Below are 15771 nucleotides of genomic sequence, written 5' to 3'. Positions count from 1 at the left end.
TCTTTTTATTGTTGAGATGTTGAAGTTTTCTATGAATTTTAGAGATTTGTCCCTTATTGGATATGTTGTAGCCAAAAATTTTTTTCCAGTCTGTAGGTTCTCTTTTGACTTTTGGAGAAATCTTTTGATGAGCGTGTCTAATTTTTACGAGGTCCTGTTTATCTAGTTCATCTTAGGCTGTGTGTACATTTCTAGTTACGTTTGGTCTTCTATTCATGCCATATATTAGGGCCTCTAGCATTGTCCCTATTTTTTCCTCCATGATCTTTATAGTTTTAGGTTTCACATTTAGGTCTTTGATCCATTTTGAGTTAGTTTTTGTGTATGGTGTGAGGTTTGGGTCCGGTTGCATTTTTCTACAGATAGACATCCAGTTTTGCCAGCACCATTTGTTGAAGAGACATCTCTTCCCCATTTAAATGATCTTTGGCCCTTTTTCGAAGATCTGCTGACCATAGGTAGATGGATTTACATCTGATTTCTAAATTCTGTTCCATTGGTCTATGCGTCTGTTGTACCAGTACCAGGCTGTTTTGACTACCTTGGCTGTATAGTATGTTCTAAGATCAGGTAATGTGAGGTTTCCTACTTTGTTCCTTCTTCTTCAGTCTTGCTTTCATCTTTTTATTCTTAATGAATGAGTGTTTTTTTTTATTCTACTCTTGCAAACAAGAGTCCTATTTTTTCTTTATTAATTGTATAGTATTTCACCCTAGTATGTAATACAAAGCCTAAATGAGTTTTATGTAATTTACTGTTTTAAAATGATCATCTTAGAGTTCCCCTTCAGTGTCTGGGTGGTGCAGACAGTTAAGTCTCTTGGCTGTTAACCTGAAGGTTGGAGGTTTGAGTTCACCCAGAGGTACCTTGGAAGAAAGGCCTGGTGATCTACTTCCAAAAAATCAGCCATTGAAAACCCTATGGAGCACAGTTCTACTCTGACACATGTGGGGTCACCATGAACCAGAATCCACTTGATGGCAACCATTTTTTTTAATGTTATTGTAGTAACTATAATGTAGCAGAAAGGCTTAAGTCCTGGCTCTGCCTTTTTTTTTTTTTTTTAAAGCTGTGGGACTTTGGGCAGTTGATTTAACTGTTATTCATCTGTAAAGTGTATATTATGCACTTCACAGATTGTTACCAGGATTAAATGAAATAATGTTTTTGAAATTTGTTGTAAATGCTAAAAGTACTGTACAGTATAACTTAACACTAATAAACGTTAAGAGTTCTTTTACCTCTGATATTCAGATTTTAGGAGAGATACCTTCTAGGGTTATATTTCAAATTATTCTTCACAACTATTCTTTCCAGTAGCTGAAATTTTTTATTTAAACTTTTAAAATTAAAAGTTATCATTTGAAATTCCCAGGAGGTTCTCTTGCAAAATAAAGACATATTCAGGTAAATTTTTTGGTTTTTCCCCCCTCCCTATCCCAACAGCCTGAAGTACTTGAGCAACTAAGTGGATTAAAAGAATTTTGGATGGATGGTAATAGACTGACTTTTATCCCAGGGGTATGTATATCAAATATTAAGTGCTTTCACTTATTGTTGTCTATCCTTAGCAGTTTTATGAATTGTGCATTTCCGAGTGACTTTTAATTAGTAAAGAAAGAATTTTTATTTAATTCTTTATAGTATTAAACAGTTAAAAACCAATTACTTTTTTTGTTTACTGTGAACAAATTCTTTATAATTAGAAAACCTCCAAAATAAACTTTGTCTAATTGTCTCTCTTTGATACTGTGGAGTGTATCCTTACCAATCTTAGCAGTTGACCTTATGTTCTGTTCCAGTTTGCCCAGGGAATTACTAAAATACAAAATTTTCCATATAGTTTCTGTCTTCTCAACTGACAGATTGTACATTCTCAGATCTAAAGAAGTCTTAAGAACCCCCACATTTGCTATTTCCCTCGTAGATGATGGGTAGCTGCGTTCTCAAAGAATACTACCGGATAGGTCCTTTGTCATTCCGCTGGGCTAAAATCAGTAGGATCTCTTAGATTTTATTACTGAATGCATTACTAATGGCAGCTAAAAAAATTTGTAAGTCCTCTTTCTCATATGAACATTTAATTATGAATTATAACTTGGTATTAGGTTTATTGCCTAAACTTTTTACAATTTACTTAATGGAATCACTAGATTTTCCTTTTTTTTTTACTTGTAGTTTATTGGTAGTTTGACACAGCTCACGTATTTGGATGTTTCTAAAAATAATATTGAAGTGGTTGAAGATGGAATTTCAGCATGTGAAAACCTTCAAGACCTCCTGTTATCAAGCAATTCACTTCAACAACTGCCTGAGACTATTGGTTTGTATTGTTTTCTAATTAATATAATTAGTTTTTACTAAAGTAAAATCTGAGAAGTGAAATCTTTGCCCTTGCTTGATTCCAAGCTTCCATATAATATTATCAAAATTTTATTTGTTCTGTACTGTACTGCTACAGTAACAGATCTTATTTAACTGTTTGCCTGATGTGTTATCAGTTACAATTCACTTTATTCCTTTGTTGACATTATTTTGTTTTCCTTTACTATAAGGAGACCGCTTTTTTTTTTTTTAATCACTGTAATAAAATTTAAATTACCTCTGAGGAGTTAATTTATCCAAACTTTGCTTAACTCTTGATCATAGCCCTTATTTGGTAACTTTTTACAGGCTTCTTGATAATAGACTTACAAGAAAACAGACTAAATTGAACAACTCCTGTGAGAGCTCTATAATTGTTATTGAGTCTGTATTTATGTAGTGTCTTATCTGATGATGTGTGTCAAGGGAATTGAATTATTTTGAACACTTGATCTTGACTTTAATAAACCTAGGGAAGCTTTCCATTTCACTAACCTAATCTTATCTTTATGATGTTCTGATATAAATCTTCTTTCTTCCCCCACCGCCAGTTTTTTTTTTCTCAGTTGAGTTATATAGTAGTTTTATCTCAGGTTAAATTTTGCAAATTAATTAGGAATTTCCTTCTTTATCTTTTATCTTCCCTTTATTGTTTTAATATTTAGCATACATTAAATATTGATAGTTATATAAACTGTTTTCATATTATAGTTTCTTCAATCCATTAATTCAACAGGTTTGTGCTGTGTATGTCTTCTGTGTGCCATGGCATTGCTCTAAGGAGTAGGGTTACAGCAGTGAATAAAGCTGACAGAATGTCCATATTCTCATGAAGGTTGCATTCTAGTGGGGGTTAATAGGCAAATTTACAGTATGCTAAGTGGTGATATATTGGTGAAAAGTATAGGATAAGGAATAGAAAGTGATAGGGTTGGGATGGTGTCTCTTAGACATGTTGCTTAGGAAAGTTCTTTCTGAAGCATGTCAAATGTAATAGGTGCTCACATTGACTGTTGGTGAATTTGCTTCTAGTTCTTGTTGAAAATTTTTGTGTTATTTCTTTCCTCAATAGGTTCACTGAAGAATGTAACAACGCTTAAAATAGATGAAAACCAATTAATGTATCTACCAGACTCTATAGGAGGGTAAGATTTGTATGAATTAAAAAACTAGCAGATTTTGCTTTCAATTCAGTATGTCGTGTGTGTGTGTGTATAAACCAACCCAAACCCTGTAGGACAGAGTATGCTTTCCAGGGAGTTGCTGTTGGATTCAAACTGCCAGCCTTTTGGTTAGCAGCTGTAGCTGTTAACCACTGCGCCACCAGGGCTTCGTGTGTGTGTGTGTGTGTATACACACACATGTGTATTTTTTTTCCTCAGATGAGTGCATAAATAACATCTAGAGAAGATTCCATAAATGTTTAAATAAGTAATTGGTATACAGGTGGGCATATTTATAATAAAGATTGGCAGACTTATTTATTGTTGGTAAAGTTGAGGTTAGTGAAATGGAAAGTTTCCCTAGGTTTATTAAAGTCAAGATCAAGTGTTCATACATTTTGAATTACACATATAAAACCTTTTTTTTATAATGTATGCTTTATTTTTTAATTAAAGGTTAACATCAGTAGAAGAACTGGATTGTAGTTTCAATGAAGTTGAAGCTTTGCCTTCATCTGTTGGGCAGCTTACTAATATAAGAACCTTTGCTGCAGATCATAATTATTTACAACAGTTACCACCAGAGGTACTGTATTCTAAATTTATTTTTAGTTTTTTAACTTTTCATCATTTTTCTCATCTCTATTGTAGCTACCCAGGTTGGTTTTATTTATTATATTACTAATTTTTTGAATAATAGTTAGCTATTTTATTTTAGAAGAGGTACCTAACTCTACTTTCCTTTATACATGAAAGTTAATTAAAAAGTGAAAATATGATCACTTTTTACAAAAGTGAAGAGTATTTTGCATAACTTTGAAAATGATGTTATATAAAATAAGTTGATTATCTAATAGGCCAATTAAAAAAATTCATTTTTGTGTGGTAAAATACAAATATAACAAAAACTTTGCCATTTTGACTGTTTTTATGGGTACAATTCAGTGGTATTAATTATATTCACCATGTTGTGCTACCATCACCACTATCCATTTCCAAAAGTTTTACATCACCCTAAATGGAAACTAGAGTACCCCTTCGGCAATAACTCTTATTCCCTTTTCCTCTTAGCCTCTGGTAACCACTTACAAACTTATGTCTGTATGCGTTTGCCATTCTGGATATTTCATATAAATGGGGTATACAGTGTTTGTCCTTTTGTGTCTGACTTATTTCACTCAGCATAATGTTTTCAAGGTTCATCCATGCAGAATTTGATTTCTCTTTATGGCTGAGTAATACTCCATTCATTATATGTATATATCACATTTTGTTTATCCATTCATTTGTTGATGGACACATCAGTTGTTTCCATCTTTCGGTTATTGTGAATAATGCTGCAGTGAACATCAGTGTACAATAAGCCACATATTTGATCCTTAAATTTGTTTCTCTTTCAGATTGGAAGCTGGAAAAATATAACCGTGCTGTTTCTTCATTCTAATAAACTTGAGACACTTCCAGAGGAAATGGGTGATATGCAGAAATTAAAAGTCATTAATTTAAGTGACAATAGGTTTGTAATACTTTATCAGTTGGTTTATAGAAGGCGTTGATTGAATAGAATTAAAGTTTCACATGCTGTGTGATAGAAAATCTAATGCCTGTTTCCTTTTAATACATTTTTCTTATTTTTTAAATAGAATTTTCATGTGAAAGGATTATCTAATTTTCCTCATGTTAACTATCATGCTGAGTTATTTGTCGCTTCATTTTGGGTTAACTTCAGCTATACAACCTTTATTCTCTGTTTATAGTGACCTTTTTTACTCTACAGGGAGATCTTCACCTTAATGCTGCTGTTGAACAAAGCAGCTTTTGAATCTAATCTATTGCTTGTATATTTCTGGGCAAAGGTGCAGTTAGGCACTCACTCACATAGCTTGGGCGACGAAGCCAAGGTACAGAGCAAATAAATTACTCGGGTTGCTAAGTTAGAACAGTGTTGAAGGTAAGCGGAATATATGTAATTTTTCCTGAAATAAAGGTACTAATAATAAGAAAACAGCATTCATAGAGCATTTTTACATTTTGCTCTCATGATATCTGTGCAATCTTTGAAACAACCCTATGAAATAGTATGATAGGCCATCCCATTTCATGGAGGAGAAGACTAATAGTCGTAGTTTAAGTGACTCACGTGAGTCACACAGCTTATAAGATGAGCTTTGATTTAAATCCAGTTTTCTGACTAGTACAACTTTCTGACTTCCGTTTTATTTAAAAAGAACCACTGCTTTTTTATTAAGTCCCTATTTCAGCTTATGTTTTCTACCCCAAGACTGCAGCTCTAGATGCTAGCAGATTGTCTTGGAAGATAGACGTAGAAGAGTAGACAGGGGTTTGATAGCAAGGTTGAAGTACATACCTTATTTTAAATACAGTCCCATTTTAATTAAGCATTTTAATGAATATTTATGTGACTTTGTTGTCACTCATTATCACCTTAGAATAGTCTCTTTGTGTATGAAAGTACTAAAAGAACTATAGAGCAGTGGTTTTTATAACAGTTTGTTCTCTAAATACAAATAGTATAGCCAAAGCAGTTTTATGATACATTGCTTCATGTGTCCAAGTCTTTGCTCTAAGGCAAAGACAGTTGTTTTTTTTTTCAAACAGACACCTTTATGGAGGTTATTAGATTATCTGTTTTCTTGCCAGCTGAATTGATTTAACTGAGCAATTATTTTTTAAACTGGATAATGTTTTGTCTTATGTCCTATGCAAAGACCTGTACTGGGTTTTCTCCTTAAGTAATCATTTTTCTCTTCTTTCTTATACAATACTATAGTATTTTTAGAAGGCCAGTAAATTTAGCTTTCAAATCATTTTAAATCTTATTTTAAAATTTAATTTTTTGTTTGTGGTATTTTTCTCCCCACAGATTAAAGAATTTGCCCTTTAGCTTTACAAAGCTACAGCAATTGACTGCTATGTGGCTCTCAGATAATCAGGTGGGCGTTCTGATTTTGTAATACTGGAATTCCAGTTTTATTATATAATCATGCATTCTAGTTTACATAGGAACATTTAAGAGCGGTTATACTCTGATACACATATAAAAACTTATTATATGCATGTAAAATATGTATAAGGAAAAGTCTTAGTAAATACTTAGAAACACATAATTTTCATGAAGCATGGATAGACTCCTAAAGAACAGATCCTGTTGGACTTGTCTAATTTCCCCTTAATCTGTAAAAAGATACACAGATTGTGCTCCCTGCCTTTAGTAAGTTTTTGTGGTGATCCTGTGTGGTATATATGTAGAAAATTGATTATTTAAATTGTGTTTCTAATTGGGTACTTTCACAATCCTAAAAGAAGTGTTTCTAAAAAATGAAGAGTCATTTCACGGACTTTTTTCATCTGACAAATACTTGTAAGAGGCCATGAACTGTTTTTGGAGCTGGGGATATATTGGTGAAGCAAATAGTCTTATTCTCATTGAGCTTAACATTCTCATGGGCGAGAGAGACAAGTTTTTTGTAATAAAGTTTCAGGTGGTGGTAAGTGCTACAGAGAAAAATAAAACTAGATAGGCATTAGAAGAATAGCACGGTTGGAGTAGATATCCAGTTTTAAATAGGGTGATTAGGAAATGTCTCTCTTAAGAGGGAACAGAAGAGCAGATTATCAAATGATATCAAGATTGAGCCATGCATAGCCTTGGGTGGCAGGATTGGACATTTAGGGAATACTCAATGTAAAGGACCTAATGCGGGAATGAGCTTGGTGTATTTGAGGTATAAATAAAAGCCCAGTGAGCTGCTGTGTAATGAGGAATGGGAAGAATTGTGCAGATTAGATCAGAGAGGAAAACTGGAACCACATCATTTAGGGCCTTGTACAAGTTGAAGTACTTGGGGTTTTACTCTGGGTTATATAGACATCTGTTGCAGTATTTCGAGCCAGGGCATGGCAAGATGTGAGTTATATTTTTAAAAGATCATCCTGACTGTTGTGTGAAGAATAGACTGTGAGTGCTGAAGGTGGAATATTCAATATGAGAAGCATAAATATCAGTAAGGGGGCTGGCTGTTCCAGTAGTTCAGAAGAAGGATGTTGACTGGGCTTCAACTAGTGTGATATTAGTGAAGATGGTGAGAAAATTTAGATTTGTGATGTATTTTTAAGATATGACCAGTGATGGACTAAATGTGGAACTCGAGAGGAAGAGTCAAGTATGATTCCTAGGCTTTTTACCTGAAGTAGAATATTTGAGTCACCGTTTTCTGAGACAAGGAAGACAGAGGAGAGGAGCAAGTTAGGGGTAATTCGATAGTTTTATTTTTGGCATTGTTAAATTTGAGAAGCTTATATATTAAAGTAGGAATATCAAATCTGGAGCTGTATAAGTTTGGAACTCAGATATTGGCTGGAGATGTAAATTTGGGAGTCAACATTGAACAAAGAAGATATTTAAAACTGTGCAAATGGATGAGATTACTAGGGAGAGGGAATAGATGGAGAAGAAAGGAAGGCCAAAGGTTGAAGCCAGGGACAAAAGGGATCCTAGAAAGGAGAATGAGAAAGCCATCTGAAGTAAGTCAAATGCTGCTGATAGGTCAGATTGTTAATTAGCCATTGGGTTTCCAAATTAAGGGTAATTGCTGATCTTGACATAAGAGCATTTTCAGTAGAATGATGAGAATGAAAGCTTGATTTAAGTGTATTGAAATGAATGTGGAGTCGTCAAGGACGTCAAGACTGTGAATACATCTGGGCACTCTAGTGAAGTTTTACTTAGACAATTAATAAATGTCTATATTTGCCATGGTCTTTGAATTAAATTTAGTATTTCATGCTTGCAAATAGTAGCTATATTTCACCTATCAAGAGCATACTATATTGGCAAAATGTACTTTGGATTTAATTTTAAATGTCTGGTTTTCAGTCTTAGAATTCAAATGTAGACTTAGGCACATAACATGTGTTGTTAATTAATTTACAATTAACTATTGTTTGAGCCAAAGCCATTGAGAGTTAGAGATGAAAAGGATCTTAAAGATCATCTTTTTGAAAATTTCTGCTTTAATGGATGAGAAATCTCCTGTATAATGTCACCAAAATAAGGGGTTGTAGGTCCAAAAAAAAAGTACAGTGTATGACAGTAATGAAAGAATTAGAAAATACTAATCAGGAAGTTAAGGATATTGGTTTATAATCTGCCAAAGAAAAAAATTGAAGGCTAACTTACTATCTTTAAATACAAGAAAAGCATTTTCCACATCTGTTCTCATGTTTTTCTTGTGATAAATGGCTTTAACAAAGCAAAATAAACACTTTTAATTAAAAAAAAAAAAGTTAATGCTTATCGTTTGACTTTGAACACTACCTTATAATAATTCATCTAAAACTGCATTTTCTCAGGGTAGGATACACTGGTCTTGTATGATACTCGTAAGTTCCCTGGTCAAATTAGTTTGGGAAACTATATTATATTCCCTATTTTGTATTATATAAGCAACCCTGAGATGTTGCTATAGTAAAGAAACCCAATTGTTTTTGTTTATTTCAGAATTTTCCGAACTTTTTAACTGAGAACCGTTTTTCCACCTAACACCCATTAATACCCTAAAGCCTTAAATTGGTGTTTGATTTATGCATATGAATCAGACTATAGTATTTACTTGTTTTGCCAATTAGGAAAGAAAACATTAAAATGATGAGATATATGCTTTTGTTAGAGCTTGATCACAAGTAGTTATTAACATTGCTTTTATTAAACGTATCAGTTCACATATATTAACTTTTTGATTGGTTAATTGGTTATTTAAGTTTGAAACTTGATTTCAATTTTTGCAGTTGGATTCAGAAAACATTTACTGGACTCTGTCTTATGCATACCAGCTAGAGTATGAATGAGACTTAGCTGCTTTTTTTGACGAACTTTCAGTTTATTAGTACAGAAGCACTTTTGTGGATAAATTAATGCTGGAAAATTATGCCAGGTAGCTCATTTTAGTGAAATTATCTAGCCTCTAATACTTTTCCTGTTAATAGTGTTCTCTTGTTCTTCACTCCCTCCTCCCCATTTGTTAATTACTTTAAAACAAATATGGAGGGGGGCTTTCTCCCCCTTAAATATTGGCAGAATATTTAGTAAAACATAACAGATGTAGTCATTTTGCTGTAAAAGAACAAAGTGTAGAGAAGACAGTAGATGAAAGAAGTTTGATTATAAATTATAAAAATAAATTGCTCTTGGATGTTTCACTGACCAGGTAGAGCATATACCCATCTGCACAACATGATTATTTTTCCTGAGTACCTCTGAATGCTTGAGCAGAACATTTGTTTGTTCATTTATTCATTCCCTCATTCGTTTTGTTATTCTCATTCAGGCACCATTTATTGAACAACTGCCTTCTGCCAAGCAGTCTAAGGTGGGGGAAACAAGGACGTTAAGAAAGTCATTTTAATAACAGTGTTGTAAAAGCCTTGGTAGGACTATGCTTCAGGATCAAAGTAGATAGATAACTACGGGCTAAAAAGACAAATTTCCCAGAGAAGGAAATGCTTGAATTGCCTTTTGAAATAGGAAAAGGATTTAAACAAACAAAGGAACAGTGTTCTGGTTAGAAGGAATACCATGAGCATAAGCACTGAGGTGAGAGCAGCCTAGTATATTTGGGGTATGTCCTCTGCATGTGGTTCATGATCACCAGAGCATAACCTGTGTCAGGGAAGATGCAGGAGATGAGACCAGAGAGGCAGACAGGGACTAATTCATGAAAGATCTTGTATGTCATGAAAAGAAGCTTGTATCATATTTCAAGGATGGCAAATAGATTTTTTTAAGTCTTGCATGCCAGCTCTGATCAATTATGAGTGACTTCCTGAAAAATTGTATTGAGGATTCTCAGGTCATATTCAGGCTCAGTGGAAAAGTGCTGTGATTAGGGTGACTTAGGACACTTTTGAGAGTGAAAGGGGGCTCTACTGATAACTATGTCTGAACAACGTGTAAAATGAGTCCGTCCCAGGCATATTGGGCATTTGGTCATTCTGGTCATGAACAGTTATGCCTATCTGCCATGACTATAATGGGAAGAAGCAGTGACCTTTATGATACATATTTGTCAACTCCACTGTAAGAGACGGGCAGCCAGTTTAACTTTTGAATGAGCAAATAGTGGTATGTTCAGATTGATATTTTAGAAAGGCCTTTTTGGCTGCATTTTAGAAGATAGATTTAGCAGGGGGTGGTGCCAAGCATAAAGGCAAGGGAAACTGAATTGGAGAACATTGCTGTACTCTAGACAACAGAAAATGTTGGCATCTTAATTCCTTTTCTAGAGAGTGGTTTCATAGTTTTTATTAGTTTCTCAAAAGGGATTATATAAAGATAATTTTTTAAAAAAAGATTAGATGTGAATGGATCATGAGATACACTAACATATAAGTGTCGGATAGATTAATAGGCTTTAAAAGAGTGATCGTAACAGTAGAAGGAAAGCTGTCATTATATTTGGCAACTTAATAAAGTTGGACTGTGATTTAAGTAATTTTTGAGGTATTTGGCAAAAAAAACAGATTAAAACAGTTTAAGTAGTAAATAGGAAATGAGTGAATGGAGTCAGTGATTGTTGATTACTCTTTTGAGAAGACTGGATGAGAAGGAAAGGAAGTAAAATAGAGAGAAATAGGTAGCTAGACGCAGGATAAGAAAGGATCCTTTAGTGTTAGAGAGCATGTTTACACATTGTTGGAAAGAAACTGGGTGGAACATAAGGATATGAGAGGGGTTGGATAACTGGAGTGGAAGCTGGTGGAATCAAAACCTAAGACAGAGTTTCTTATCCAGTTGAAGGGAGTGTGGGTCTGAGGTTTGTGAGAGGGAGGGCTAATAATGTACATGTGATACTCTTAGAATTTAGTAGTTTTCAAACTCTTAACTATTTTTATTTTTAAGGTTATTTTTAGAAGATACCTTTTTAAGAACACAATTTAGAAAATGTAGGAGGATTTTCAGGTAACATTGAGAGGCCTATTGATTTGATGATTACAGATTTGTAGTGATAATAATTTATTCAGCTGTGTTATAGAGAAAGCATACAACTGGAATGATTCTGGGCTGCAGCTTTGCCAAACAGGTGCAGAGAAGGACAGTGAAGCAAGGAATTCTTAGTAATTGTCAGTAAAGTGGTTAAAATGAGATATGATATGGTATAAAAAAGGAAACAAAGACAGGAGCAAATGATGGAAAGAAAGTAAAAAGGTAAGGGACTAGGTCTTGGGTAAGGTTGATGTGCAAGTATTGTGGGATCAGTGGAGTGGGAGAGCTGCTTGGTGTCTATGTTACCATACTCTCCTGGCTGTACTGTTTTGTTTTTTGTTTTTTTTTTGTACTTTAGATGAAGGTTTACAGAGCAAACTAGTTTCTCATTAAACAATTAATACACTTACTGTTTTGTAACATTGATTGCCAACCCCATGACATGTCAACACTCTCCACTTCTTGACCTTGGGTTCCCCATTACCAGCTTTCCTGTCCCCTTCAGCCTTCCCTTCCTTGCTCTTGGGCTGCTGTGCCCCTTTAGTCGCGTTTTGTTTTATGGGCTTGTCTAATCGTTGGCTGAAGGGTGAACCTCAGGAGTGACTTCATTACTGCACTACAAGGGTGTCTGGGGGCCATACTCTCGGGGTTTCTCCAGTCTCTGTCAGACCATAAGACTAGTCTTTTTTTGTCTGTGTGAGTTAGAATTCTTCTGGCTGTACTTTTGACTGCCTACTCCTTAGTCACCTTTTCATGCATCTTTCTTCTGCCAGTCCCTTATATGTTGGTACTCTTAGGGGTACTCTTGGTTCTGTTTCAGTTTCCCTCCATATACTTTACCTTGGGAGAGCTATAGTTATAATCTATATGCTCATTATTTCTAGACAATATCTTAGCCCAGTTCTCTCTCCTGAACTTCACACTCAATATAGCTCATTGCCTACTTAACGTTGCAACCTAGATGTCTCATAGACATCTCAGATTCAACCTGCCTAAAATTAACCATAGCATCTTTTGTCCTCCCAATATTTTTCTCTTCCTGGGTTCCCTAGGTCAGTAAATAGTACTTGCTGGAACCAGAGACTTGGGGATGTAACCTTTAACTACTGTTTCTCTCTCTACTTCAATTAATTACCAAGCCGTGTTGAGTATTAACTATTAAATATCCCTGCCCTGGTGGCACAGTGGCTGAGTGCTATGGCTGCTAACCAAAAGGTCAGCATTTCGAATTCACCAGCTGCTTCTTGGAAATCCTATGGGGCAGTTCCACTCCGCCCTGCAGGGTAGCTATGAGTAGGAATTGGCTTGACAGCAGCGGGGCTTTTTGTTTTTTGGTGTTTGTCTACTTTGTTTTATTCCTACTGCAACTTCTCTTAAATAGTCTACCATCATCTTTCACTTAGACCTGCATGGTATAATATAGTAGCCACTAGTATCATGTGGCTATTGAGCATTTGAAATGTGACTAGTCCAAATTGAGATGTGCTGTAAATGTAAAATACACACTGGAAGACTTACTATGAAAAATAAAATACCACATTAGTTTTTTAACTGATTACATGTTAAAATTATATTATTTTGAATATATAAGATTAAATACATTAATAAATGAATTTCACCTTATTTTGCTGTTTCTTAAAAAATGTGGCTACTCAAAAATTATAAATTATCTGTGTGGCTCTCATTTTTGGCTCCCATTATATTTCTTTTAGAGAGTGCTGAGTTAAACTCCTGGATAGTTTCCTAACAGGTCTCTCTGATTTCGTTGTTGACACCATTCCAAACCCCATATCACCCTAATTCCATTCTAAGCCACACTGAAACTGGAGTGATCCTTTAATGTTATCATGACTTAAAACTTTTTCATGAGTTTTCTTTTTTCTGTCATAGTCTTCATCCCCACTCATTCCTCTAGCTTTATCTCTGCCTTTTTTTTACACCTACATTCTCTTTGCCCTAAATGAGTTCTGATTTCTTGGAACATTCTCCCTCCTCCTTCATACTTGGTTAACTCCCACTCATTCTCACCATAGAATGCTTTCTTTCAGGAAGATTTTCCTAATCCTTCAAGATTGGGATAAGTGAACACCTTATGTTCCCATACCACCCCATACCCTCCCTACCTCTGTACTCACACTGTATTGCAGTTGCCTATTTAGTTATCTGTATCCCTCCCCCTCTAGAAATCAATGAAGATTTGTTTTGTTCACCACTCTGTACCTAGTGCCTGTGATAGTCTTTTGCCATGTAAGAGGCACTGAGTGAGTAAATGAGCAAATTTAGATTTCAGAAGATGAACATTTACAGGTGGTAGTGTAGGAATTATGACAAGGTAGTGAGATGAGTATCTAAAATGAAATAGGAATAAATATCACTGGAGCTAGATGTTCAGGGAACTAAGCGCCTCAATAAATGGTTCTCAACCATTTTATGTGCCCTTTCAGCTCATAAATAAAGGGTATTTAGTTGTTTTTTTTAAACAACTTTATTAAATTATAATTCACCATAAATACAGTCTACTCATTTAAAGTATATGATTCAGGATTCAATGGTTTTTAATATATTTACAGAATTGTGCAACCATTACCACAATTAGAACATTTTCTGGAGTAATTCGTTTTTAAAAGCCTCCCAGATAATTTTGATATGCCTGAGGGGACTTTATTTTCTCGTTCTCATATACCCCTCATCTGCTAAGAAATCACTGAGCCAAGAATTTGGCTGTGTCATCTGTAGTCTGTTTGTGTTGTAATTACCCATGACTGTGGAAAGATTTGGGGTAAAAGAACTAGGAATAGATGGATTCTGCCTATATAGTCAGGAGATACAAGCAGGGAGTATGCGCTTCTAAGGAACAAGAGTTTATACTTGAGGTTAGAGGAGTAATGATCTCACAGCATTTGTAAGTGCTAACTCCACCTCCTGACTGTCAGTGAGGTGAGGAGGAGTATCAAAAACCCACTGCCAGAGTCGATTCCCACTCATGGTGACCCTGTAGGGCAGAGTAGAACTGCCCCATAGTGTTTCCAAGGCTGTAAATCTTTACGGAATCACATTGCCATATCTTTCTCTTGCAGTGCAGCTGATGCGTTCGAACTACCAACCTTTCCAGTGAGCAGTTGAGCGCCTAACCACTGTTCCACCAGGGCTCCTTGGGGGGAGAATAAGCAACCTCTATTTGAGAAGCTTCAGGGAAGCACTTTTTTGGGGGGAGGGAGTAGAACTACCATTTCCATTACCTGAGGAGGTAAAGGAAAATGTTTAAGATTAGGGCAGTTTGTTTACTGTACCAGTAGGGGGCACAAAGGAAATGTTTGAATGGGAGTAAGATTACAGGATGGAATTAGATAGCTGCAAGGTTATCGAGAGAATGGATCCAAAGAATTGATAGGGTGGCATGTGGGGGGAGGATTGGGAAGTCCTCTGCCTGTCCGGAGTCAGCTAAGGCTTGGGTTGGTAGGATTGTAGGTGAATAGGTTGGCAAAAGAATTAGTTAAATAAAGGAGTAAATTGATAGCACAAGGTAATCATTTAGGAAGAAGTCTTAAGAAAAAATGAGGTTCAAGATAACTGAGGTTTCTGGCTCTACCACTGAGTGACTTGTGTTGCCATTAATGGAAACAGGAAACACAAGGGAAGGAAAGAGAAGCAATTTGTGATGTAATGTTTGTTTTAAGCACTCTCTTTTCAGCTGATAACTAGAATAAACCTTCAGATAACTAGACCAAACCCTTCACATCATTTCTATAAAACCAGCTTTCCAAGGGGGAGTACTAGAGTGGACAGAATAGCAAAATGGAAAGTCTTATTTTAAAAGCTTTAATAAATAAATTGCTGTGATGACAACTAATTGGACCATGGGTGCTTAGAATATGAAATATTTTGAAATTGTATTGATAGTTTCAGTGATAATTGCAGTACAATGTGTGTTTGCTTTATACTAAAAACTAAGTTTTATTTTTTAGATTTTTATAAGATTTCAAACTAAAGATTTGAAAATGTTATTGTGTATATATAAATTTGTCTTTGTAATCTGCAAATTGATGTTTTATAGAAAAAATGATTCAGAGGAACTGCTGGGTATGTATTTGCTTTAGGATTGTTGAAAATTAAACATTTATTTTCTTTCCCTAGTCCAAACCCCTGATACCTCTTCAAAAAGAGACTGATTCAGAGACCCAGAAAACGGTGCTTACTAACTACATGTTCCCTCAGCAGCCAAGGACTGAGGATGGTAGGAAT

At 35.1% G+C, this 15771-nt stretch overlaps 1 protein-coding gene across 12 annotated transcripts in view; it reads left to right on the top strand.

Moving 5' to 3' along the window:
* ERBIN (erbb2 interacting protein) overlaps nucleotides 1–15771 on the top strand; it is a 180960-nt gene that overhangs the window by 126770 nt on the left and 38419 nt on the right. For all 12 annotated transcript variants that reach the window (XM_023729587.1, XM_023729588.1, XM_023729589.1 and 9 more), the window contains 7 exons: nucleotides 1447–1521; nucleotides 2179–2323; nucleotides 3437–3509; nucleotides 3984–4113; nucleotides 4928–5043; nucleotides 6412–6481; nucleotides 15664–15763. In XM_023729587.1, the coding sequence (XP_023585355.1) occupies nucleotides 1447–1521; nucleotides 2179–2323; nucleotides 3437–3509; nucleotides 3984–4113; nucleotides 4928–5043; nucleotides 6412–6481; nucleotides 15664–15763 (709 nt within the window). The remainder of the gene's footprint in view (nucleotides 1–1446; nucleotides 1522–2178; nucleotides 2324–3436; nucleotides 3510–3983; nucleotides 4114–4927; nucleotides 5044–6411; nucleotides 6482–15663; nucleotides 15764–15771) is intronic.

The sequence above is a fragment of the Trichechus manatus genome, unplaced genomic scaffold, assembly GCF_000243295.1.
Source record: "Trichechus manatus latirostris isolate Lorelei unplaced genomic scaffold, TriManLat1.0 scaffold00029, whole genome shotgun sequence".
NCBI lineage: Eukaryota > Metazoa > Chordata > Mammalia > Sirenia > Trichechidae > Trichechus > Trichechus manatus.
This window is presented reverse-complemented; position numbering and strand designations above follow the sequence as displayed.